The sequence below is a fragment of the Salvelinus fontinalis genome, chromosome 14, assembly GCF_029448725.1.
Source record: "Salvelinus fontinalis isolate EN_2023a chromosome 14, ASM2944872v1, whole genome shotgun sequence".
NCBI lineage: Eukaryota > Metazoa > Chordata > Actinopteri > Salmoniformes > Salmonidae > Salvelinus > Salvelinus fontinalis.
Window position 1 is genome coordinate 27,584,135 of NC_074678.1, and position 26,712 is coordinate 27,610,846.

The window sequence follows — 26,712 nt, forward strand, 5'->3', positions numbered from 1 at the left end:
CTATGCTGTCGAACATCGTCATTGTCCTCTGTGATCAGGCCTGTCGTGTCGTCGGGAAACTTAATGATGTTGTTGGAGTCGTCCGTGACCACACAGTCATGGGTGAACAGGGAGTACAGGAGGGGACTAAGCACGCACACATTAGGAGTCCCCATGTTGAGGGTCAGCGTGGCAGATGTGTTGTTGCCTACCCTCTCCACCTGGGGCCGGCCTGTCAGGAAGTCCAGGATACAGTTGCAGAGGGAGATGTTTAATCTCAGGTCCTTAGTGATGAGCTTGGAGGGCACTATGGTGTTGAACACTGAGCTATAGTCAGTCAATGAACAGCATTCTCACATAGGTGTTCCTTTTGTCCAGGTGGGAAAGTGCAGTGTGGAGTGCGATTGAGATTGCGTCATCTGTGGATCTGTTGGTTCGGTATGGGAATTGAGTGCATCCAGGGTGTATGAGATGATGGTGTTGTGAGCCATGACCAGCCTTTCAAAGCACTTCATAACCACAGATGAGTGCTATGGAGCGATAATAATTTAGCCAGGTTACATTGGTGTTCTTGGGCACAGGGACTATGGTTGTCTGCTTGAAACATGTTGGTATTACAGACTGGGTCAGGGAGAGGTTGAAAATGTCAGTGAAGACACTTGCCAGCTGGTCAGCGCATTCTCTGAGTATGCGTCCTGGTAATCAGTCTGGCACTGCGGGCTTGTGAATGTTAACCTGTTTAAAGGTTCTACTCACATAGGCTACGGAGAGCGTGACCACACAGTTGTCCGGAACAGCCGGTGCTCTCATGCATGGTTCAGTTTTGCTAGCCTCGAAGCACATAGACGGTATTTAGCTCATCTGGTAGGCTCGCATAACTGGTCAGTTCGCGGCTGGGTTTCCCTTTGTAATCCGTGATAGTTTGCAAGCCCTGCCACATCCGACAAGTGTCAGTGCCAGTGTAATAGTATTCAATCTTGACGCTTTACCTGTTTGATGATTCATTGAAGGGTGTAGTGGGATTTCTTACAAGTGTCTGGATTAGTGTCCGACTCTTTGAAAGTGGCAACTTCTTAGCAAAGTGCACTTTCTCAAGCAAGAATTTTGCTAGGACTGCCTTGGAATGGTCAGAGTGGGAAAAAAACAGCTGTTACTTGCAGAGGTTTAGAACCCTCTTCTTATTGGTTTATGAACTAATTTACTGTGTGGTGGTGACACCAAGCAGACCAAAACAGGAAGAAATTTCAGTCAGTCTTACACTAAAAGGATATTAACATAATTTTCACAATTGCACAGTATTATGTATTATTCCAACATCATAGTGTGGAAATATATATCTAAACACAGAAAAATCACATTTTTCACTGCACTGGACCTTTAAAGTCGATCTCTGTGTGTGTTATGACAGTGATTAAGAAGTTGCAGAATGTTTTTGGGGAGGGCTACGATGAGAACAAAGTTTTTCTAAATAAATTGGCTTAGGCTATAAATACATAATGTTACCGCTTTGTTTTCCCTGGCCAGATGGGGCAGTTATTTCTTACACTAAATTTCTTGTATTATTCCCTATAGCCAAAAATAACTTTGGGATATTAGATCTCACCAGAAATTCAACTTCCCTGAACTGGACACTTTCTTTGAACATCCCGAGGCAGTTAGCAGCCCCACTCATCCCGGGTTGCAACACAAAAACGTCAACGCCGGAGAAGAAGTGGGGTTCTAGTCAGACTCAGGTGAAGAGCAAACCATCCAATGCTTCCGTGTTTATTACAGGCTGACCACAGCGCTCTCGTCGCATGCGCTGCGAAATAAATTTGGAAATCTATGTTATTCCATTATTACCCCCATACTGCTCTCGCGCGCCAACACGCATCTGCGTTGCCAAGGAATAGAAATCAGTTCCATTTCTGATGCAGATCACGCTGCAAGTCCTGCCTCTCCCATCTCCTCATTGGTTTATAGAAGCAGGTACCCACGTGCCATCTCCTCACTGGTTATACCCACGTGGGTGACTGAAAGACGAACGAGGTCAGTGGCGGTAATGCACCTAATTTGTGAAGGTTGCCAATCGCAACATAAAGTCAAGAGAATAAAAAGCCTGGAAGGGAGATGACTAGAAACGATTCGGTTGACCATTTTATGTGTGGATTAATTGGCGGAGTAGAGGACCTTGTGCATTTCAGGTAAAATAACAACTCAATGTTTTTATCCCAGGACAAATTAGCTAGCAACAGCAAGCTAGCTAAATAGGACAAATTAGCTAGCAAGTGCAAGGTAACTAGCAAGTGCCATAAATGTTTAATGCTTTTCGACCTGTCCCCAAATTAATTTAATTGGTTCAGAGTTTGTTTTGATATTTTAACCTGCGTGTCTTGATCACGTTTTGTGTGGGACAAAATAAATGTCTGCACGATGGCGCACGCGCGCAGCCGGTTTGGGTTCCGTGTTACTCTCTAAAGTTCAGGAAAATAAAATAGACAAGCTCAGGGTGAGGATCTCCTTCCAGGGAGACATAAAGGGACTGTAACATAGTCGGTTTAAAAAAATTCATGGCTCTCTCCGGATATATTGTCCCTGTCCATACAGCCAGCGGGGTTCTCCTTACATCGTGCGAACAGGAAGCAAGAACTCTCCAGGAAACACAGAGGTTTAGGGGTATGTCTCATGATTAACAACTCATGGTGTGATTGTGGTAACATACAGGAACTCAAGTCCTTTTGTTCTCCCGATCTGGAATACCTTACAATCAAATGCTGACTGCATTACGTCCCAAGATAATTTTCTTTAGTTATTGTCACTGCTGTTTCGATCCCGCGGACTGGGAAATGTTCCGGGTCGCATCAATGAATAGTATTGTAGTATACGCTGACTCAGTGACTGGGTTCATCAGGAAGTGCATGTTGTTCCTACAGTGATGATTAGAACTTACCAAAACCCATGGATAGATGGCAGCATAATGCAATTATATTTTTGTCAAAATGACTAAGACTAGACTAAATCTAAAAAGCGTGCCTAAATGAACAATGCTTCACACCGACAGCGTGGTAAAGAAGGCTCAACAGTGCCTCTTCAACCTCATGAGGCTGAATAAATTTGTCTTTGTCCCCAAGATCTTCACAAACTTCTACAGATGCACCATTAAGAGCATTCGGTTGGGCTGCATCACCGCCTGGTACGCCAACTGCACTGCCCACAACCGCAGAGCTCTCCAGAGGGTGTTGCGGTCAACGTAGTCTCGCTTTGCCATTCCTCCAAAATCCCGTTGTTGTCACACCTCCCTAGAGAATTTTGCATCGCAATGGTGGTTTGAATGGTCTGCTGGCTCCCATAAAATTACCGAATATTTTCAGTTAAAATAATTACACAAATAAAAGCAACAAAGAACGTAATATTATGAAAGTAAACACACATTTTGTGAGTCTACATTGTGATTGGTTTCAGTCTAACGTCTTCTTTCTCTCTTACATTACTTCTTTAATGGTGACATTTAAGATCATTTCCATTCTAGGATCTCAGCACTACAGCTGAAATCAACTGTTTGTGACCTCAGTTTGCATACCAAACTAGCAGACAGTTTGTTAGTCTCACGGTTTAAGTTCAGTTTGTGGTTGCTGATCCACAACAGTAGTTCCTCATAGTCCAATTTTTGCAATAGGCTTATTTGGAAGTTCTGGAACTTGGGTAGAACCTGCTAGTTGTCAAAGCAAACACCTTCTGATCAAGAAGCACACTTGCTAGATGATAGAGTGCTTTCCAGACTCTTGCTTCAGCTCACTGTCTTTAGTAAATCATTGCAAGAGGTGGTCTCAAATGGTCTTGCTGACTTCCTGTGCAATATCAAACTGGACATGTGCCACTTGATATTGGATGAGGTCTTTTGTGAGGCGCACATGGTATTCGCAGTTCTTACATCAAATACTTTGGTATTTCTCTGTGCCGATAACCTTGAAGACATATACCAATTATTTCCAAAGGACACCTACATATCCGTGACTTTGTACTAGAATGAGTTGTAACAGTGACATTTAATAAAAGGAAAATAAGGTTTTAACATCTGAGACTGACATGCAATATGCAACACATTTGCAATGATAAACTTTGGTGCCACATAAAATGGGCTTTATCAGTTACAAAATTGTCAAGGATAAATACAAACAATGTATGAATTATCTAGGCTACAACTGTCACTATGACCAACTGCCTATATTATTCAATGTAGCCTACAAATGTGAGCCTGTAGGACTTGTGCAACACTGTTTTTAACCTATATGATAAGTCTACGAAGAGTGTAATGATTAATACTGGGATAAAAAACAAACAATAGTACACCTGTAGCTGCATGGCCTATTGCATTGACAAAAGTTATCTGTAGATAGCTACTGAATGTTGTTAGAAGGTAGAGCACTTTTAAGTACGCAGTGATCACTTTTGTTCTTGTCAGAGCCGATGATGCACCAAAAATTGGTGCTTGTTGCGGTTGAATTCCCATATCTGGCGGCTGGTCATCTGTCACTGGTGCTTGTAGCGGTTGAATTCCCATATCTGGCAGCTGGTCATCTATCACTGGGGCTTGTAGCGGTTGAATTCCCATATCTGGCAGCTGGTCATCTGTCACTGGGGCTTGTAGCGGTTGAAATCCCATATCTGGCGGCTGGTCATCTGTCACTGGGGCTTGTAGCGGTTGAATTCCCATATCTGGCGGCTGATCATCTGTCACTGGGGCTTGTAGCGGTTGAATTCCCATATCTGGCAGCTGGTCATCTGTCACTGGGGCTTGTAGCGGTTGAATTCCCATATCTGGCGGCTGATCATCTGTCAATGGGGCTTGTAGCGGTTGAATTCCCATATCTGGCGGCTGGTCATCTGTCACTGGGGCTTGTAGCGGTTGAATTCCCATATCTGGCAGCTGGTCATCTGTCACTGGGGCTTGTAGCGGTTGAATTCCCATATCTGGCGGCTGGTCATCTGTCACTGGGGCTTGTAGCGGTTGAATTCCCATATCTGGCGGCTGGTCATCTGTCACTGGGGCTTGTAGCGGTTGAATTCCCATATCTGGCGGCTGGTCATCTGTCACTGGGGCTTGTAGCGGTTGAATTCCCATATCTGGCAGCTGGTCATCTGTCACTGGGGCTTGTAGCGGTTGAATTCCCATATCTGGCGGCTGATCATCTGTCACTGGGGCTTGTAGCGGTTGAATTCCCATATCTGGCAGCTGGTCATCTGTCACTGGGGCTTGTAGCGGTTGAATTCCCATATCTGGCGGCTGATCATCTGTCAATGGGGCTTGTAGCGGTTGAATTCCCATATCTGGCGGCTGGTCATCTGTCACTGGGGCTTGTAGCGGTTGAATTCCCATATCTGGCGGCTGGTCATCTGTCACTGGGGCTTGTAGCGGTTGAATTCACATATCTGGCGGCTGGTCATCTGTCACTGGGGCTTGTAGCGGTTGAATTCCCATATCTGGCGGCTGGTCATCTGTCACTGGGGCTTGTAGCGGTTGAATTCCCATATCTGGCGGCTGGTCATCTGTCACTGGGGCTTGGTCCCTGAATAGGCCTCGTCACGCCGCACTCTTCGTATTTTTTGATACTTCTGAGGGTCGAGACAGATCGAAAAGATGTGCTGCGACTAACTATAGAAGTTGCTCTTTCCGTCACAAAACAGACCATTATTTCCACGTCATTGGCACTTCTTCATATGAGTAGAAGATTGCGACAGGAGCCATATAATTTACTGCTTTTGAAAACGCACCACTCAGTGTGACAGGTTGCATTATCTATACTAAAGTCATTGTGTAGTCCGGTCGCAATAAAGACGATTTAACTTGCAAAAGGTTATGTTTTTTCCTGTTACAGTCGTACGGTTCACCACAAACACGCCATACATCAACATATTTTTATGGGGTTTTAATCCGCAATTTCATGGACATCCTCACACACTGTTGCACTTACGACACTAATCTAGTGAGCACCTTTGATGCTCCGCCCAAGCAAGGCATTTGATTGGTTTGACATGTTGCGAGGTGTCACTGATTTATTCCTGGTTCCCACCCATTTCTATCTGACTTTGTGCCACAGGCTTCCTGTTTAGGGAAGTCTGGTTCTCAAAAAGGCTACGGGCAGCCCAACACATCAGAGCACAGTGCTTGCCCTCCAGGATATCTACAGCACCCAGTGTCACAGAAAGGCCAAGAAAACCATCAAGGACCTCAGCCACCCAAGTCTTGGCCTGTTCACCCTGCTACCATCAAAATGGCGGAGACCGTACAGGTGCAAAGCTGGAACTGAGAGACTGATTTTATTTCACCTTTTTTTAACTAGGCAAGTCAGTTAACCTGTCTAGGACTGGGGTACCCCCACTGAAAAGGCAGAGCCGCGAAATTCAATTTTTTTTAATTTTTTTTTAAATATTTAACTTTCACACATTAAAGTCCAATACAGCTAATGAAAGACACAGATCTTGTGAATCCAGCCAACATGTCCGATTTTTAAAATGTTTTACAGGGAAGACACAATATGTAAAGATGTAAATCTATTAGCTAAACACATTAGCATAATCCACCATCTTTTCTTTGTCCACCAACACCAGTAGCTATCACCAATTCGGCTAAACTAAGATATTGATAGCCACTAACCAAGAAAAAAAGCTCATCAGATGACAGTCTGATAACATATTTATGGTATAGGATAGGTTTTGTTAGAAAAATGTGCATATTTCAGGTAGATGTCATAGTTTACAATTGCACCCACCGTCACAAATGGACTAGAATAAATACAATGAGCAACGTGTTTACCTAACTACTAATCATCAAACATTTCGTAAAAATACACAGCATACACTAATCGATGTTACACTCCTGTAACATCACATTACAACATACATATACAGTTTGTTCGAAAATGTGCATATTTAGCCACCAAAATCATGGTTAGACAATGAGAAAAGTAGCCCAGCTGGTCAGAAAATGTCCTGCGCCACATTAGACAGTGATCTAGTCGTATACATAAATACTCATAAACGTGACTAAAAAATATAGGGTGGACAGCGATTGATAGACAATTTAATTCTTAATACAATCGCGGATTTACATTTTTAAAATTATCCTTACTTTTCAATACAGTTTGCGCCAAGCGAAGCTACGTCTAGCAAGATGGCGTCATAAGCGATTAACAATTTTCGACAGAAACACGATTTATCATAATAAATTGTTCCTACTTTGAGCTGTTCTTCCATCAGTATCTTGGGCAAAGAATCCTTTCTTGGGTCTAATCGTCTTTTGGTCGAAAGCTGTCCTCTTGCCATGTAGAAATGTCCATTGCGTTCGGCATGAACTGGAACCGTGCCCAGAGATTCACAGTGTCTCAGAAATAAATGTCCCAAAATCGCACTAAACGGGTATAAATTGCTGTAAAACGGTTTAAATTAACTACCTTATGATGTTTTTAACTCCTATAACGAGTAGAAACATGACCGGAGAAATATTACTCCCTACACTAATGCTTGGAACAAGTGCGGGTCGGTGGCCACCGCGCGCCTGACGCACCTAGAAAAGAGTTCCTACCTACAGGTTTTTTTCATTTATAGTGGCTGTGATTGGGCAATCGACACCATTCAAATCGTCATCACGTAAAGGCATCCAGGGGAAGACGTAAGCAGTGTCTGTATGCTCATAGCAATAACAGTGGCCTTAAAACTGACTCCAGATCAGGGTCCAAAATGTGTGAAATCTGACTCCATGTCAGGGAAATTGCTGTAGAATGAGTTCTGTTCCACTCAGAGACAAAATTCCAACGCCTATAGAAACTATAGACTGTTTTCTATCCAATAATAGTAATAATATGCATATTGTACGATCAAGAATTTAGTAGGAAGCCGTTTAAAAAATTACACGATTTACATAAATAGTGACAACAGCACCCCCTAGCCTCAACAGGTTAAGAACAAATTCTTGATAAACTGCTTCTATCTCCAGACCGTCAGACTGTTAAACAGTCATCACTAGCCAGCTACCACCCGGTACTCTATCCTGCACCATAGAGACTGCTGCTCTATGTACATACTGTAGTCATTGAATACTGGTCACTTTAATAATGTTTACATACCGTTTTACACAATTCATATGTACAGTACCTTCAGAAAGTATGCATACTCCTTGACTTATTCCACATTTTATTGTATTAGAGCCTGAATTTTACAAATTTTATTCAACTATTACCATACACCTGCAACAAAGATAGCTCAGATGTGAGAGCCTTTTGAATTTTGAATAGCCTGAATTAAAAAAGTATTGTTCTCACGCATCTACACAATACCCCATTATGACAGTGAAAATATTGTTTTTAGAAAGGTTTGCAAATGTATTGAACATGAAATACAGACATATCTAATTTACATAAGTATTTCTTACCCCTGAGTCAATACATGTTAAAATCCCCTTTGACAGCGATTTCAGCTTTGAGTCTTTCTGAGTAAATCTTTGCACACCTGGATTGTACAATATTTGCACATTATTCTTTAACAAATTCTTCAAGCTCTGTCAAGTTGGTTGTTGATCATTGCTAGACAGCCATTTTCAAGTCTTGCCATAGATTTTCAAGCTGATATATGTGTGTATTGTTATTGTATTGCTAGATATTGCTGCATTGTTGGAGCTAGAAACATAAGCATTTCGCTGCACCTGCAATAACAACTGCAAAACTGTCTACATCCAATAAACTTTGATTTGATATCGCATGCCCACGTGGCGTGGAGCTCTATGGGTCCCTGTGGAACCTTTTGTTTGTCCCTTGGCTCTCGCTGTAATTCAACCCGACCTGAGAGTGAGTGATCACAGGGTAGACAGGCTCATACAGGGCCTTACAGAAAATGAGTGTCAATTACATTAGGCGTCACACGTAAAACACAAAGACCCCAAGACAATACAGTGCCCACTGTCAATGGAGCTCTCTCAGCCAATCACAACACAGGGTTTGTTTGTTTATTTCCTACTTCTTGCTCTGGTGATGAGGCATATCATATGGATCCTACATAGTTTAAAAAGATATATATTTGTATTGTTATTGAATATCCGAAACATACAATATACTTGCAGTGAAGCCGCTCAACAACTACATCATACCAGTCATCCAACAGACTCCCATTCAGAGCGGCACACAGAAGCATCCAGGGTCAATGCCCCGCTCAAGGGCACGTTGACAGATCTCCCACCAGGCCAAAAAACATGAACCCGAACCCTCCAAGACCCCCCCCCCCCCCCCCACCGTTCATTCAAACGTACCTTTTATTATGTTATATTTTGACCTCTTTTTTCTTAACTTTTATCTTTGACGATCATTCGATCTCCCACACAGCAACTCCACTCCCACTTGTCTCCAATTCCACATTCCAACCCTCAGCCCATCCCATCGATCTCTGCTGGCCACCCACTACGCAACACGTCTTTCAACTATGCTGTGATGTTTAACGTACAATTTCAATCTATCTAATCAAATAGAATCCACAGATTGCGAGTTCACAATAAATACTTTTACAAAGAGCATTAGTAATTGACTGACCCGGTCTCTCCAGATCTCCGAACAGTACTATTTCTAGGGTCAATTTTAGATCAATGCTATGCATTTTCAGCCATTCCTGAACCTGAGACCAGAAACAGGTTACCTGAGGGCAATACCAAAATAAATGGTCTATTGGTTCTGTATCCTCACAACAAAATCTGTAGGGCTTCGATGATTTTATTCCCCAAATATTCAACATTTTGTTGGTGGCAATAATTCTATATATAATAATTTTAGCTGAAAAACATAAAGTCTTGAATGTTGTGGTGTTTTATATATCAACTCATACACCCATACCATGGAATTGGTACATCAAAAATCTCTTCAACTATTTGCAATCTGTATAGCACAGTTGACAACATCCTGGTCCTCAAATGAAACTGGTAAACTTTCCTATTTATGCCATCTTTATTCCTCTGACAGTTTTGATCCTTTATATTGGGCAGACAGACCAGTTCCCTACCTCCTCCCGCTGCCACCTGCCTCCTCCGTTTTTGGGGTAATGCTGTAATCAATTGGTTGTACTCTTGGATTGAGCAGACCTTCCTGTACAATTCTGATAACTCTATGAAGGACATAACTCCACCATTACAATATAATTTAAGAACAAAATACCCTTTTCAAACATCTTTCCCATAAATACAGGTATTTTATCAACCAGCACATTTGAGTTCAGCCATAATATTTGTTCTTCTTTCAGGGGGATGAAATTGAAATTGTAGCCAGCTCTGCAATGCTTGTTTGAAAAAGAGAGATACTTTGAAAAAAGTATCATTTTCAATTAATTGAAAATGAGACATGGCAATCTGCACAAAGGCAAAAAGGCCATGTTTAAACAATGGATGAGCTTTTCTTAGTAATCTACTTGAGAACCATTTAGGTTTCAAGGAAAATTTTGGAATAAGTGAAGCTTTTAGAGAGAAGTTTAGTGCTTTTATATTTAATCATCTCAACCCACCCAATTCATATTCATTATATAAACTCAGCAAAAAATATAAACGTCCTCTCACTGTCAACTGCGTTTATTTTCAGCAAACCTAACATGTGGAAATATTTGTATGAACATAACAGGATTCAACAACTGAGACATAAACTGAAGTTCCACAGACATGTGGACTAACAGAAATTGAATAATGTGTCCCTGAACAAAGGGGGGGTTCAAAATCAAAAGTAACAGTCAGTAACTGGTGTGGCCACCAGCTGCATTAAGTACTGCAGTGCAGTGCAGGGGAATGGCCCTAGCCCTCACCCTCCGATCCAACAGGTCCCAGATGTGCTCAATGGGATTGAGATCCGGGCTCTTCGCTGGCCATGGCAGAACACTGACATTCCTGTCTTGCAGGAAATCACCACAGAACGAGCAGTATGGCTGGTGGCATTGTCATGCTGGAGGGTCATGTCAGGATGAGCCTGCAGGAAGGGTACCACATGAGGGAGGAGGATGTCTTCCCTGGAACGCACAGTGTTGAGATTGCCTGCAATGACAACAAGCTCAGTCCGATGATGCTGTGACACACCGCCCCAGACCATGACAGACCCTCCACCTCAAAATCGATCCCGCTCCAGAGTACAGGCCTCAGTGTAACGCTCATTCATTCAACGATAAACACGAATCTGACCATCACCCCTGGTGAGAGAAAACCGCGACTCGTCAGTGAAGAGCACTTTATGCCAGTCCTGCCTGGTCCAGCGACGGTGGGTTTGTGCCCATAGGCGACATTGTTGCCGGTGATATCTAGTGAGGACCTGCTTTACAACAAGCCTACAAGCCCTCAGTCCAGCCTCTCTCAGCCTATTGCAGACAGTCTGAGCACTGATGGAGAGATTGTGCATTCCTAGTGTAACTCGGGCAGTTGTTGTTGCCATCCTGTACCTGTCCCGCAGGTGTGATGTTCGGATATACCGATCCTGTGCAGGTGTTGTTACACGTGGTCTGCCACTGCGAGGACGATCAGCTGTCCATCCGGTCTCCCTGTAGCGCTGTCTTAGGCGTCTCACAGTACGGACATTGCAGAGTCAGTAGAAACGCCTCTTCAGTGTCCTAAGTTTTCATAACTGTGACCTTAATTGCCTACTGTCTGTAAGCTGATGTTCTAAATGAACATTCCACAGGTGCATGATCATTAATTGTTTATGGTTCATTGAACAAGCATGGGAAACCGTGCTTAAACCCTTTACAATGAAGATCTGTGAAGTTATTTGGATTTTTACAAATTATCTTTGAAAGACAGGATCCTGAAACAGGGACGTTTCTTTTTTTGCTAAGTTTAGATAGGCACGTTTTATTTTGTCTGGTTTAGCGTCACAAAGTAAGCAAAATATATTTTGCTCACATGATTTTAAAAACAATTCATCAGGAGTAGGATCCTACATAGATAACATACCTGTACAATATGTTCTACTGAGAGCTTCCAGTACAAAAAGGGGGGGAATAAACTGCCCAAACCACTTGTTCCATGTGAGTGCCTGCAGCCAATGAAAGCATGGCAGTTGTTAGCAATGGGAGACTTGGGATAGGAAGATGGTTCCCTCAGGATTGTTATCATTTTGCAGCAGGGATAGGGACCATGCCAATCCTTTTTCTTTTGATGTCACAGGCACATTTGTCTACTCGCTGGATATGGAAATGCAATTCAGAAAGAGACAGAGGAAATTTGCTTACCTGTTGTGAAATTCATATATTTCTGGGAGATTGCCAAAAAGCACATCTTTCTTGTTCTCCAGTGCTGTAGGGATTAGGGGGGAAAGCTCTGTGTTGTCCAGCTCGGCAGCGTACCCCTGGACAGGAAAATTACATTCAAAGCCAATAAGTAAAACTATGACGCCTCTGTGATAATGTGAACCCAATAAAACCCAGTCCTTCACATGGCTTTACACCTAACATCTGAATGAACATTATATGAACATAAATCAGTGACAGTTTGAGTAGCCTAATGGCTCATCAAAATCGACAAAGCAAGCACATTTTAAGTTCAACAAAAGTTCATACAGTATTCTGAAATGGCCAGACCTGATGCAACATTTGCAATGTCAGGTTTTATGTTCCCTAGGTGCAGTTAGCAGAGAAAGGAAAGCCTTCTCTACTGTCTCAAACATTATTGCCACTAATTCACAACGTGTCACAGTAACAAATGCACCTCCATGATGCTCTGCAGCTCCTCGACGTACAGCCTCTCAGTTTCAATCAGCTCATTCATGATGTGTCTAGGGAGGAAAAATACAGGATCCGTCAATACACACCAATTACAGAGAAGCCCTTTAGTGGTATTTGTCAGTGCAGATAAATTAATAAAACCCAGAATGGAGACTCCAATTACCACTCATATCCTAAATGCTTTGTCAAAGTTCTCCAACCAAATAATCATCCTCATCAGGAGGTGGGTGTGCACTCAGTCGAAGGTGGAAAACACGGTCATCAAACAAACCCAAAAGAGGCTCCGCTAGATATAGAAGCACAGCACCCCAGACATGAGGTACATGGGGGGGAAACAAGGCCTAACAGAGGAGGTTGTTATAAAACCAAGGAGCTTGAGCAAAGCTAACATTTCCAGACTTTAATGGCCCCTTTAATGTGCACATGAGTTCTGAGGTCTTGATTTTTATGTGCCATCACGAGTCCATCGAGACACTGAGTGCTGTTTGATGTATGAGCACATTTTATAGGTCAATAAAGCTCTTCAAAGGCACCCGCCACTCTCACGGAGGCAGGCATCTGTCATATCATAGGTGACTGCCTTCCCAAGTCCCAACACAATAGGATATTTGCATATCCATTTTTGGATGTGGGAAGGCAGCATCGTGTGAATAAATATCATGGACAGAGATGCCTTCATTGAACCCCTGGGGGAAAAAACATTCCATGAAGTCATGTGCCTAGCCTGTTATTGGTGCTCCTAAGTAAGACAAGTTTTCTTGAATGCCCTAGTGGACAGTGTTTATATTAATGATAATTACTTGGTCGTTCTCCCTCAAGTTGTTTACACTAGCTAAATGTATTAGTGCATAAACGAGCTGAGACGTCTACAGCCCTCTGTGTGCCAAGAAGAAGATAAAATCACCCTCCAACCAAAAAGCAATGCTTTAACTATATAAAACAAAGAACGTATACATGTCATGTACTAAAAGAACACCTTGCCAATGCCAGTTTGTCCTGTGCATACCTGACTTTGTATGACTACAATCCCTTCCCTAATGTGACCCTCGGGAACACTGAATTACTTTTATTATGAAGAGTATGTCCTACCGGATGCAATTCAGATGACAAATTCCAAGCTCTGGCATAGAATCCAGCTTCACTTCAAATTCCAAGCTCTGGCATAGAATCCAGCTTCACTTCAAATTCCAAGCTCTGGCATAGAATCCAGCTTCACTTCAAATTCCAAGCTCTGGCATAGAATCCAGCTTCACTTCAAATTCCAAGCTCTGGCATAGAATCCAGCTTCACTTCAAATTCCAAGCTCTGGCATAGAATCCAGCTTCACTTCAAATTCCAAGCTCTGGCATAGAATCCAGCTTCACTTCAAATTCCAAGCTCTGGCATAGAATCCAGCTTCACTTCAAATTCCAAGCTCTGGCATAGAATCCAGCTTCACTTCAAATTCCAAGCTCTGGCATAGAATCCAGCTTCACTTCAAATTCCAAGCTCTGGCATAGAATCCAGCTTCACTTCAAATTCCAAGCTCTGGCATAGAATCCAGCTTCACTTCAAATTCCAAGCTCTGGCATAGAATCCAGCTTCACTTCAAATTCCAAGCTCTGGCATAGAATCCAGCTTCACTTCAAATTCCAAGCTCTGGCATAGAATCCAGCTTCACTTCAAATTCCAAGCTCTGGCATAGAATCCAGCTTCACTTCAAATTCCAAGCTCTGGCATAGAATCCAGCTTCACTTCAAATTCCAAGCTCTGGCATAGAATCCAGCTTCACTTCAAATTCCAAGCTCTGGCATAGAATCCAGCTTCACTTCAAATTCCAAGCTCTGGCATAGAATCCAGCTTCACTTCAAATTCCAAGCTCTGGCATAGAATCCAGCTTCACTTCAAATTCCAAGCTCTGGCATAGAATCCAGCTTCACTTCAAATTCCAAGCTCTGGCATAGAATCCAGCTTCACTTCAAATTCCAAGCTCTGGCATAGAATCCAGCTTCACTTCAAATTCCAAGCTCTGGCATAGAATCCAGCTTCACTTCAAATTCCAAGCTCTGGCATAGAATCCAGCTTCACTTCAAATTCCAAGCTCTGGCATAGAATCCAGCTTCACTTCAAATTCCAAGCTCTGGCATAGAATCCAGCTTCACTTCAAATTCCAAGCTCTGGCATAGAATCCAGCTTCACTTCAAATTCCAAGCTCTGGCATAGAATCCAGCTTCACTTCAAATTCCAAGCTCTGGCATAGAATCCAGCTTCACTTCAAATTCCAAGCTCTGGCATAGAATCCAGCTTCACTTCAAATTCCAAGCTCTGGCATAGAATCCAGCTTCACTTCAAATTCCAAGCTCTGGCATAGAATCCAGCTTCACTTCAAATTCCAAGCTCTGGCATAGAATCCAGCTTCACTTCAAATTCCAAGCTCTGGCATAGAATCCAGCTTCACTTCAAATTCCAAGCTCTGGCATAGAATCCAGCTTCACTTCAAATTCCAAGCTCTGGCATAGAATCCAGCTTCACTTCAAATTCCAAGCTCTGGCATAGAATCCAGCTTCACTCCTGCTGGTTGGCCTCACTGATTTGATAATAACTTGAGAAATCATAGACTGACTAAGCCGAGGCAGGCAGGGGAGTAAAGGGGCTGGGCTTTCCCCCTCTTGCCCAGCAGTTTCCTCCCCCACCAGTCCCACTCTGCTCTCTCACTGTCACACAGATGGAGAGACATATACAGACAGAGCAGCTCAGGTAACAGCCCTGAACCCTGGAGTTACTACACAGTTACGCTGTTGTTCCCTACACACAGACAGGAAAGAGAAAAAGAGCGTGAAAGAGGGGGATAGTGCTCATCTACTGGAAAGGAGAGGCAGGGGAGAGTACTTTTCTGTACTTTTCCCAGAAACACATGGATGGAACTCACAGGCTGGTAAGTGATCAGGGAGAGGGAGGTGTGGGGGTTTTATGCTCTAGCTGAAAGACTGTTTATAATACCTTAGGGTGCTCAAAGCAAGAGTTCACACTGTTTTTACAGTTAGCCTGTGGGGAGATGTCCATTAACAGTAGAATCATCGCTGGGATGAGGAGGGAGAGAGGGGTGGGGGGGCAATCCCCTTTCATAGAATTGGAACCTAACCTCTCTTGGTAGGTTTTAAACAATAGACACAGGAAATCTAACAGAATAAAAAACACAATTATACTCAACAATGATATAGAAAATGAGGTCATTTTAGAGATCATTGGTAGATATGATAAAACATCTGCTAATACAAATAAGAGCTCTGTTTAAGTGTTCTTATCTATAGTGGTTAGTAACTCCAATTTTTCTTGGGTAGAGTCTTTTCAGCACATCAAGCTTACATCACATTGTGAATACAAATTTGTTGGATGCATTTGCAGTTAGTTTTGGTTGTGTTTCAGATTACTTTGTGCCCAATAGAAATGAATGGTAAATAATGTATTGTGTCATTTGAGTAACTTTTATTATAAATAAGAATAGAATATATGTTTCTAAACACTTCTAAATTAATGTGGATGCTACCATGATTACAGATAATCCTGAATGGGTCGCCAATCAAGATGAGTGAGACAGTTACAGATGGTCAAAGATCATACCCCCAATCATACCCCCTCTCACCATTACCAATAGGTTAGCATGTCTTGGGGGTATGATTTTTGACCCTCTGTAACTTTCTCAATCATCATGATTGGCGACCCATTCAGTATTATCCGTAATAATAGGCACAAAATAATCTGAAACACAACCAAAATGAACTGCAAATGCATCCTAGAAGTTAGTAAAGTCAAAATCTTGATGTAGTCATTGCGCACTAGGAATATAGGACCAAATACTAAACTTTTGACTACTTTATTCATAAGAATCTTTAGGGATGTCAATCATTTTTTTCTCCCCAATTTCGTGGTATCCAATTGTTAGTAGTTACTATCTTGTCTCATCGCTACAACTCCCATACGGGCTCGGGAGAGACGAAGGTCGAAAGCCATACGTCCTTCAAAACACAACCAAGCCGCACTGCTTCTTAACACAGCGCGCATCCAACCCGGAAGGCAGCTGCACCAATGTGTCGGAGGAAACACCGTGCACATGGCGACCTTGGTTAGCGTGCACTGCACCCGGCCCGCCACAGGAGTCGCTGGTGCTCGATGAGACAAGGACATCCCTGGGACATCCCCGGCCAAACCCTCCCTAACCTGAACGACGCTAGGCCAATTGTGCGTCGCCCCACGGACCTCCCGGTCGCGACCGGCTGCGACAGAGCCTGGGCGCGAACCCAGCTAGCGCTGCGATGCAGTGCCATAGACCACTGCGCCACCTGGGAGGCCCTTGACCCCTACCTTTTTGAGTAAAACAAACAAAATGTCTTTCTTTTATCAATTTTATTAGTATAAAATGTCGATATAGCAAAATAGCTTTTTTGTCATTTGTCATTACATAATCCATATATCAGTTTAAAATCATAACATTTTCAATTACCCCTGATTTTTACCATTGAAGGTGGGCTTGTTTGAGTGGTAAGGCGACTGTTAAACGAAAGCCAAGGAGTGAAGTCGGGGGAAGTGCATCTGCGACAGCCAAAAGTGGTACACTGATGTGGTTTTTAACAGCAAGGCTCCATTGTTTCTAAAAGTTGTTCTTTATAATGTTGAATTAAACGTGTCTCCAACCCCCATATCACACGCTCACAAACTCTACATTCGTGTGTACATTGTACAATCAATTGGTGAGAGAAAGCATCAAATATCACATTTATGTGCGCATATCCACTGAATACATGGATTGCGGCAAAGTTGGTTCCTGTGTCAGTGATGTCTTTGGTCACGTTTGCGTGGGTCAAACAAAAACACCCTAATGAGTGGTTGATAATAGAGCCTCCCACAATGCAGGCGATGGCTGCAGAATGAAGTTGGTGAAGAGCAATTACAGAAACTTGCAGTCAAAATTTAATGACCTTTGATCACATGATATTTTTTGACAATTTTTTTGACAAGGTCGGACAATTTCTATCCCAATAATTCAACACTTTAAAAAGGTGGTGACCAACGATGGTCATCTTCTTGGCAAAAGTGATCTGCTCAAAAGCGCCTAGTGTTACAATTGCAGGGTTAAATGTAACATTTAAATTCCGCCACTCTCTGTTGCATTGTTTACGACCAGTATGTACTACAAACGTAGTTACAGGGATTTTCCTCGTTTGTGCAAAAGTCCATTGTCTGTCATCCGTTCTCTCTCCTCTGTGACCCGGAAACAGTGGAGTGTGTCAAATCATTAGTAGGCAAACGGAAGACGGTCTCCACTCCTCGATAGCCTCCTTTTGGCGAGGAAGCACAAGTGTTTCCCTTCATGAAAGACTTTAAATCTGTCACACCCCCCTTGGAATGAGCTATTGTTTTCTCGAAGATGAAAAGCTACTTATCATTATATCTATTGAATGTTATACACAACTAGTTATATTTGTTTTGATCACTTTAAACATTTATTTTGGGATTCCAGCCTGTAAATGTAATTTGGCTGATGACACGCGATTGGAAAATGAGTAATTTCATAAATTTTTCGTCCACTTTACGTCTCCTCGCCACCTCTCCTCGATTACTTTTGACCATTTTCAAAAATGAGGCCAGAGAGGACGGAGGACGCAGGAGTTGAGCAAATCTATACTGAACAAAAATATAAATGCAACATAACGATTTTACTGAGTTACAATTCATATAAGGAAATCAGCCAAATTAAATACACTGGCAAGAAAAAGTATGTGAACCCTATCCACAGAATATTTTGGCAGTAGTGCTGTGGAACATCCAGGTACTCTTTTGCGAACTTCAGACGTGCAGCAATGTTTTTTTGGACAGCAGTTGCTTCTTCCGTGGTGTCCTCTCATGAACACTATTCTTGTTTAGTGTTTTACGTATCGTATACTCGTCAATAGAGATGTTAGCATGTTCCAGAGATTTCTGTAAGTCTTCAGCTGACACTGTAGGATTCTTCTTAACCTCATTGGGCATTATGGCTCTTGCAGTCATCGTTGCAAGATGGCCACTCCTAGGGAGAGTAGCAAAAGTGCTGAACTTTCTAAATGTATAGACAATTCGTCTTACCGTGGACTGATGAACATCAAGGCTTTTAGAGATACCTTTGTAACCCTTTCCAGCTTTACGCAAGTCAACAGTGAATGTTTAAATTATGTATTCAATATAGACAAGAAAAATACAATAATTTGTGTGTTATTTGTTTAAGCACACTGTGTTTGTCTATTGTTGTGACTTTTATGACCAATTTATGCAGAAATACAGGTAATTCCAAAGGATTCACATGCTTTTTCTTGCCACTGTAAATCTAATCTATGAATTTCACATGACTGGGCAGGGGAGCAGCCATTGGTGGGTCTGGGAAGGCCCACCCACTGGGAAGTGAGGCCTAGCAATCAGAATGAGTTTTTACCCACAGAAAGGCCTTTATTACGGGTATAAATACTCCTCGGTTTGATCAGCTGTCCGGGTGGCTGGTCTCAGACCATCCCGCAGGTGAAGAAGCCAGATGTGGAGCTCCTGGGCTGGCGTGGTAACACGTGGTCTGCGGTTGTGAGGCCGGTTGGATGTACTGTCAAATTCTCTAAAACCATGTTGGAGGCGGTTTATGGTAGAGAAAATAACATTAAATTATCTGGAACAGCTCTGGTGGACATTCCTGCAGTCAGCATCCCAATTTCACGCTCCATCAAAACTTGAGACATCTGTGGCATTGTGTTGTGTGACAAAACTGTACATTTTAGAGTGGCCTTTTATTGTCCCCAGCACAAAGTACACCCGTGTAATGATCATGCTGTTTAATCAGCTTCTTGATATACCACACCTGTCAGGTGGATGGATTATCTTGGGGATTCGATCTAGCAACATTTCGGTTACTGGCCCAACGCTCTAACCACTAGGCTACCTGCCGCCACTAACAGGGATGTAAACAAATGTGCACACGAGAATGACGATGCATGCTGTCTCCACGAGAATGACGATGCATGCCGTCTCCACGAGAATGACGATGCATGCCGTCTCCACGAGAATGACGATGCATGCCGTCTCCACGAGAATGACGATGCATGCCGTCTCCACGAGAATGACGATGCATGCCGTCTCCACGAGAATGACGATGCATGCCGTCTCCACTAGAATGATGATGCATGCTGTCAGGGCAGCTCATTGTTGTGCACCACCCGTTTGCCTAAATCTGCTGCTGTAATGATATCTTGTTGTTATGGTGACTGTTTTCAGCAGACTTCAGCAATTCCATGGCCTCTGTTGGTTTAAAGCCCCTCCATTATTGAACTTTGCGCTGGGTTAGCTTTTGCATTCATTCACAAAAGTTACTTCCCTAGAATCAAATTAACTTGTGAATACTATTAGTATGTCTCTGTGTCTTGTATGAAGGACGTTAGAGGTAGATTCGTGAGCCAACGCTAACTAGCATATTAGCTGTACCCAAAGACTTCCAGTCTTTGCGCTAATACTAGCTTCCTTCATACTGGACGCAAGACATAAAAATGGTATCCACAAGTTCATCTGACTCTAGGGAAGTAAATAAAGGGCAGCATCACCAAAATCCCAAACTATCCCTTTAAGATACTTCACACTGAACAAGCACAGAGGATTGACTCTGACTGATGAACACGGTGAATAGGCCATCATCATTGAATAGATAGATACAGTTGAAGTCGAAAGTTTACATAGACTTAGGTTGGAGTCATTAAAACTAGTTTTTCAACCCCTCCACACATGTCTTGTTAACAAACTATAGTTTTGGCAAGTCGGTTGACATCTGCTTTGTGCATGACACAAGTAATCTTTCCAACAATTGTTTACAGACCGATTATTTCACTTATAATTCACTATCACAATTCCAGTGGGTCAGAAGTTTACATACACTAAGTTGACTATGCCTTTAAACAGCTTGAAAAATTCCAGAAAATTATGCCATGGCTTTAGAAGCTTCTGATAGGCTAATTGACATAATTTGAGTCAATTGGAGGTGTACCTGTGGATGTATTTCAAGGCCTACCTTCAAACTCAGCGCCTCTTTGCTTGACATCATGGGAAAATCAAAAGAAATCAGCCAAGACCTCAGAAAAGAATTGTAGACCTCCACAAGTCCAGTTCATCCTTGGGAGCAATTTCCAAATGCCTGAAGGTACCACGTTCATCTGTACAAATAGTATGCAAGTATAAACACCATGGAACAATGCAGCCGTCATACTGGTCAGGAAGGAGACGCGTTCTGTCTCCTAGAGATGAACGTACTTTGGTGCGAAAAGTGTAAATCAATCCCAGAACAACAGCAAGGAAGAAGCCACTGCTCCAAAACCGCCCAAAAAAGGCAGACTACGGTTTGCAACTGCACATGGGGACAAAGATCGTACTTTTTGGAGAAATGTCCTCTGGTCTGATGAAACAAAAATAGAACTGTTTGGCCATAATGACCATCGTTATGTTTGGAGGAAAAAGGGGGAAGCTTGTAACCCAAAGAAACACCATCCCAACCATGAAGTGTGGGGTTGGCAGCATCATGTTGTGGGGGTGCTTTGCTGCAGGAGGGACTGGTGCACTTCACAAAATAGATGGCATCATGAGGCAGGAACATTATGTGGATATATTGAAGCAACAGCTCAAGACATCAGTCAGGAAGTTAAGAGCTTCGTCGCAAATGGGTCTTCCAAATGGACAATGACCCCAAGCATACTTCCAAAGTTGTGGCAAAATGGCTTAAGGACAACAAAGTCAAGGTATCGGAGTGGCCATCACAAAGCCCTGACCTCAATCCTATAGAAAATGTGTGGGTAGAACTGAAAAAGCATGTGCGAGCAAGGAGGCCTACAAACCTGACTCAGTTACACCAGCTCTGACAGGAGGAATGGGCCAGAATTCACCCCACTTCGTTTGAAACGTTTGACCCAAGTTAAACAATTTAAAGGCAATGCTACCAAATACGAATTGAGTGTATGTAAACTTCTGAGCCACTGGGAATGTGATGAAAGAAATAAAAGCTGAAATAAATCATACTCTCTATTATTAGTCAGACATTTCACATTCTTAAAATAAAGTGGTGATCCTAACTGACCGAATACAGGGAACTTTTACTCTGATTAAATGTCAGGAATTGTGAAAAACTGAGTTTAAATGTATTTGGCTAAGGTGTATGTAATCTTCCGACTTCAACTGTAGAGCACACAGGGATGGATGTAAGCACTGAAAAAGAACAGAAATTCAATATTCTAATCAAATTAGTGAAAATTGTATGAATCAAATTTGCCCTGCCCTGACCTCCATTGCTGCCTAATTCTTCTGTGGAAGTTAGTCACTACGGACTCTGTATGCTTCCTGTATGCTGAAAAACACTTGTAGGTAATAGGCCTATTTGTATCTTGACTCCAGCAAATAGACTGACACTAAAAACCTCCCATTGGGCACAATCTGGTTGAATCAATGTTGTTCAACGTTATGTGTCAACGTATTGTGACGTGAAATCTACTTGGAAAATACATTGGATTACAAGTCATCAAGACATAAGTCATCAATGTAAAATGATGTTTTGAGGGTGTCATTTCTACCACAGGATTGTGTCATCATGGTAACCACTTTTCAACATAGATAAACCTTAATATAAGATGTGAATCCAACATATCAATTATACATTTGTTGAATTGTGTTTGGTGGTCATTGCAACCAAATATTACCAGATGTATCTTCTGCTATGATAGTTCCATCTGTGCCACTGACTTAGTGTGACTTTAAATCCAGTTTGTCTACAAATTATGAATTGTTATGTTGGACATCTCCAACCAAAAATATAAGATAATGAATAGGATTAATTAAAATCAAACATTAAATGTTGAATTTGATTTACTCCTAATCTTTTATTTACAGTTTTGGTTGAGATGGAGACTCATAATGATTAATTTATGAGACTATTAATGATTAATTTGTAGACAAACTAGAATTAAAGCCAGACTAAGTCAGTGGTACAAAAGATACATCTCCTTCAAACAGTTGATATTTGGTTGCATTGACAATCAAACACAATTCAATATTAATTTTGTAATACAGTAAATAGCCTAAAGTTAAGGCTATCTTACAAACTAAAGTAACAGTATTTATTCAACCTTAAAATGAGTAACACATCCATGGCCACATTGAGGTTAATGTAATAACTATAAATGCCTTCTTATGTAATCATAGAAAATCCCTAGCACTATGTACTTTTAATGTAATCTCAACTACAATCCAGGTCATTTCGTTGTGCTATTAGATGAAGCACAGTGAGAACACATGATTAAATTGTTGTATGAATAAAAAATATCTAATAATGTATTCCCATTTCAACTTTGTTGAATTTTTAAATGGTTGAAAGCGCAGTGATAACATATTTATATGACAACTAAACCAAACATTTGGCATTGTTTTTCCATTGGAATTTGGTTATGCCTTTAGATGGTTGAAGGCATAGTGATAACACATTGGGAAATCAACAAACTTCTGTCTGTCTTTTCAAGTGGGTGAATACAGGTTGAAATCTCATTGATCAACGTCTCAACCAAATGTTGCCCAAATGTCCAAGTTTAAATGACCTGGTGTGCCCAGTGGACTACTTCAAGGCATTTCATATCATCGGTTTCAACTATAACATTTGTAGGCTGCTAAACAACAGTCAGAAAACAAATAAAGGCTAGGAGGAACGATTAAATAATTTCCCTCAGTAATGTCCTCGCGCCCTGCATTCATAGTAGTCTAATCCGTTTGAAAAGGTGAGGTCAAAATGAATTGGTAAACATGTAGGCTTACCTTACCTACACTAACTGGTCGCGAATTCAATTGCGAGCCATGACGCTTCTCTTGTGTAGCGAGCACTGAGCATACGTGTTTTTTTTTACAGCTTTCCTTCTTTTATTTGGAATCATTGGAATATGAGAACATTTATAATTTCGCCTTTAGCCTTGTTGTTATTCCATTCCGATGAGTAGGCTGATTGAAAAGCCACAATACCAGTTTGTGTTCATAGACCTACAATCAATATTGAATTTGGACTGTCCAAGCTTTGTTGACAAATTCGACCCACGGTTGTTGTGTTGTCGTCACTAGTTACCACTGCCACAAAGTCATAAACCCTGCCTATTTTAACAATTTATCTTAATAAAATGTGATTTCAAACCTAACATTAACCACACTCCTAACCTTAAATTAAGACCAAAAAGCAAAAACATTTTTCATGAATTTGTAGAAAATAGACAATTTTGACTTTGTGGCTGTGGTAATTAGTCTCGCTCCAGTTGGTACAGAATAGGCGGGCGCAATTGATTTAAGTAGCCCGGCAGAGTTCGCACTTTAGCACCATTGGAATAACTTCAGAAGTCCAAACACAGGTTTAGCCAATTGTTCATATTTTTGTCTTTCTCTTTTCAGATCTTATGATGTGGGTCGCTCTTTGACCGGACTGTGTGGACACGGGTAGCAAAACAGTGATGACTCGAGACATACTTGTCTCAACAATACAGTCACAGTAGAGAGCGGAGGAGATGAAATTCAACGAAATACCAACATTTCTCAAAGGAGCCCATGTCTCTAGTTGGGTCAATATGATGGAACTCATGCACTCCCAAATCATTTGGAATAATTGTGAAAGTAGAAGCCTCTCAAAGGCAACTACCTATTGGACTTGACAAAAAAACGGGGTGAGGGCAGGAAGGATCGCAGAATGTTTATGAATTTCAGAAGGATCAGAAGATGTCATTGTGTGCAGCTAGTGACGACAGGCTTTGTCCTGTCTGTGTTGATGGTTTGCTGGGAGCAGCTGGACCACCATGTGGAGAACCGCTACTTGGTCAACAGCTATGACTTCATCAACAAGAGCTTTGGCATCAGCCAGCAGGAGTTGGAAAGCCTGAGCAACTTCCTGTACCTCATCAACCACCATGACAAGTGTAACAGCAATGAAGTGCTGCTGCTGCTGTTTGTCAAATCTTCCCCAGAGAACCTGGAGAGGAGGCAGGCCATCCGGGCCACCTGGGGGAATGAGAACTACATCCAAAAGGAGCTGGGGGCCACCGTGAGGGTGGTGTTTGCCCTGGGGGTCTACTCCAACCCCCAGCAGAGGGGCAGTGTGCAGAGAGGGCTGCTGGGGGAGGACCAGGTCTATGGGGACCTGGTCCAGCAGGACTTTGTGGACACCTTTCACAACCTCACCATCAAACTGCTGCTGCAGTTCCGCTGGAGACACACCTACTGCAGCAAAGCACGCTTCCTCATGTCAGCCGACGACGACATCTTTGTCCACATGCCCAACCTGGTGCACTACCTGCAGGGCTTGATCCAGCAGGGGGCCCGGGACCTCTGGGTGGGCCACGTGCACAGGGGAGCCCCCCCTATCCGCCAGAAGGACAGCAAGTACTACGTGCCTTATGAGATGTACCAGTGGCCCTCCTACCCAGACTACACCGCGGGGGCAGGGTATGTAGTCTCAAGGGACGTGGCTGCCAAAATATACCAGGCAACTCTGTTCCTCAATGCCTCGCTGTACATTGACGATGTGTTCATGGGCATCTGTGCCAACGCCATGGGGGTGTCTCCCCAGGAACATGTTTACTTTTCAGGGGAAGGGAAGGCCCCCTATCACCCCTGCATCTATGATAAGATGATCACCTCCCACGGACATGTGGCAGACGTCCGCTACCTGTGGAAGGCAGCTATGGACCCACAGATTCATGACATTTCCTCTGGCCAGGTGGGAAAGCTGTACTGCACAGCAGTGAAAATCATGCTCCTCTGTAAACCTTACTATTTAAATACCTATCCATGCAAGGCAGCCTTTTCATAGTGTACTGTTAGGCTGCACAGAATGTCACTGCAGTCTTTTTCATTTATATTTCAGTGTCTGCAGCTGGTATCATTTTCAAAATGAAGACCAAAGGCATGTTCTTGACCATATATTCACCATACCTGCCTTGGCTTGATGGATACTGAAGTTGTACTTTGTGGTTTAACTAATTGTGTGATGTAAACAGACGTTACAGAGTTCATGTTCTTGGCTGCAGTCAATAAGTCAAAAGTGAAAAATCCTTCAAATTAGATTTTGCTAGCAGACAGTGTTTTTATTCAGTTTACCATTGCTCATTATCTGTATCATACACATTTTATAATCCCTCTTCTCTCTACAGAGCTAACGCCATGTCTTCCTCTGTTTCACTTCTCCTAAAATGTCAGGCTGCAAACCAGGAGTAGACAAGGGAATTTCCCCAAACAATCTGCTTCAAACCACATCCTGCTCACTAAATCATTCCATATGAACTCTGCTCCCCCATCTCTCCAGTCTTTGTCTGGGTCCCCCAAAAAGGCAACATGCAGTATTTAGTGACACTGCAGACAGGAATTCACTGGCACCAGAGGGAGGAGTGAAGCTAGATTTGGATTCAGTATAGATCTCTAGGGGCCCTAGCCCACAGTACCATGCGTCAGGGACTTAGGGCAAATAAACAGTGCTTCTCCATTGTGGTTGAAGGAAAAATGCAGAATGTGACTAAATCCACTGTGGGATGGAAAAACTCAATCTCTCAACCTTATATGGAATAAATTGACTTTGTGCAGTTTTATCCGGCACTACTTTATGCTTTAAGAGATGCTGCCAGTGATGGGAAATCAACCAGGATGTTGCTATTCATGTGTTTTTCAAATCTATTGTGTACAAAAAAGCCCTCTTATGCAAAAATACCCAGAACTGTTACGGGACATTTTAGCATATCAGGTGACATACAGTATGTACAGTAGCTGTTGTATGTTTCAAATACACATGACCTACATTAATGCCTGTGCTTATCAGAAGAGGGGAATGCAAATGTCATTTCACTTCCTGTGTCAGATGAGTCAGAGATTACACTGCCTTTTGCATCCGTACAATCTAACAAATCCCTTAGACGTGGCAAATAATGTTTTCAAAATTCTGAATAAAATGACGAGTGTTCCATATCAGGAGGCATTGTGCAGGCTGAA

General features: G+C 42.4%; 2 protein-coding genes across 9 annotated transcripts in view; one reads left to right on the plus strand and one right to left on the minus strand.

The window, feature by feature from the left end:
- Window positions 1–26,712, minus strand: part of mcf2l2 (MCF.2 cell line derived transforming sequence-like 2) — a 146,438-nt gene that overhangs the window by 27,373 nt on the left and 92,353 nt on the right. For all 8 annotated transcript variants that reach the window (XM_055861143.1, XM_055861144.1, XM_055861146.1 and 5 more), the window contains 2 exons: window positions 12,671–12,737; window positions 12,196–12,311 (listed from right to left, as the gene is read on the minus strand). In XM_055861143.1, coding sequence (XP_055717118.1) covers window positions 12,196–12,311; window positions 12,671–12,737 — 183 coding nt within the window. The remainder of the gene's footprint in view (window positions 1–12,195; window positions 12,312–12,670; window positions 12,738–26,712) is intronic.
- LOC129810552 (lactosylceramide 1,3-N-acetyl-beta-D-glucosaminyltransferase A-like) lies at window positions 15,360–26,688 on the plus strand. Its single transcript, XM_055861157.1, has 2 exons — window positions 15,360–15,601; window positions 24,133–26,688. Exon 2 carries the CDS (start codon window positions 24,425–24,427, stop codon window positions 25,541–25,543), a length of 1,119 nt encoding a protein of 372 aa, XP_055717132.1. The 5' UTR covers window positions 15,360–15,601; window positions 24,133–24,424; the 3' UTR covers window positions 25,544–26,688.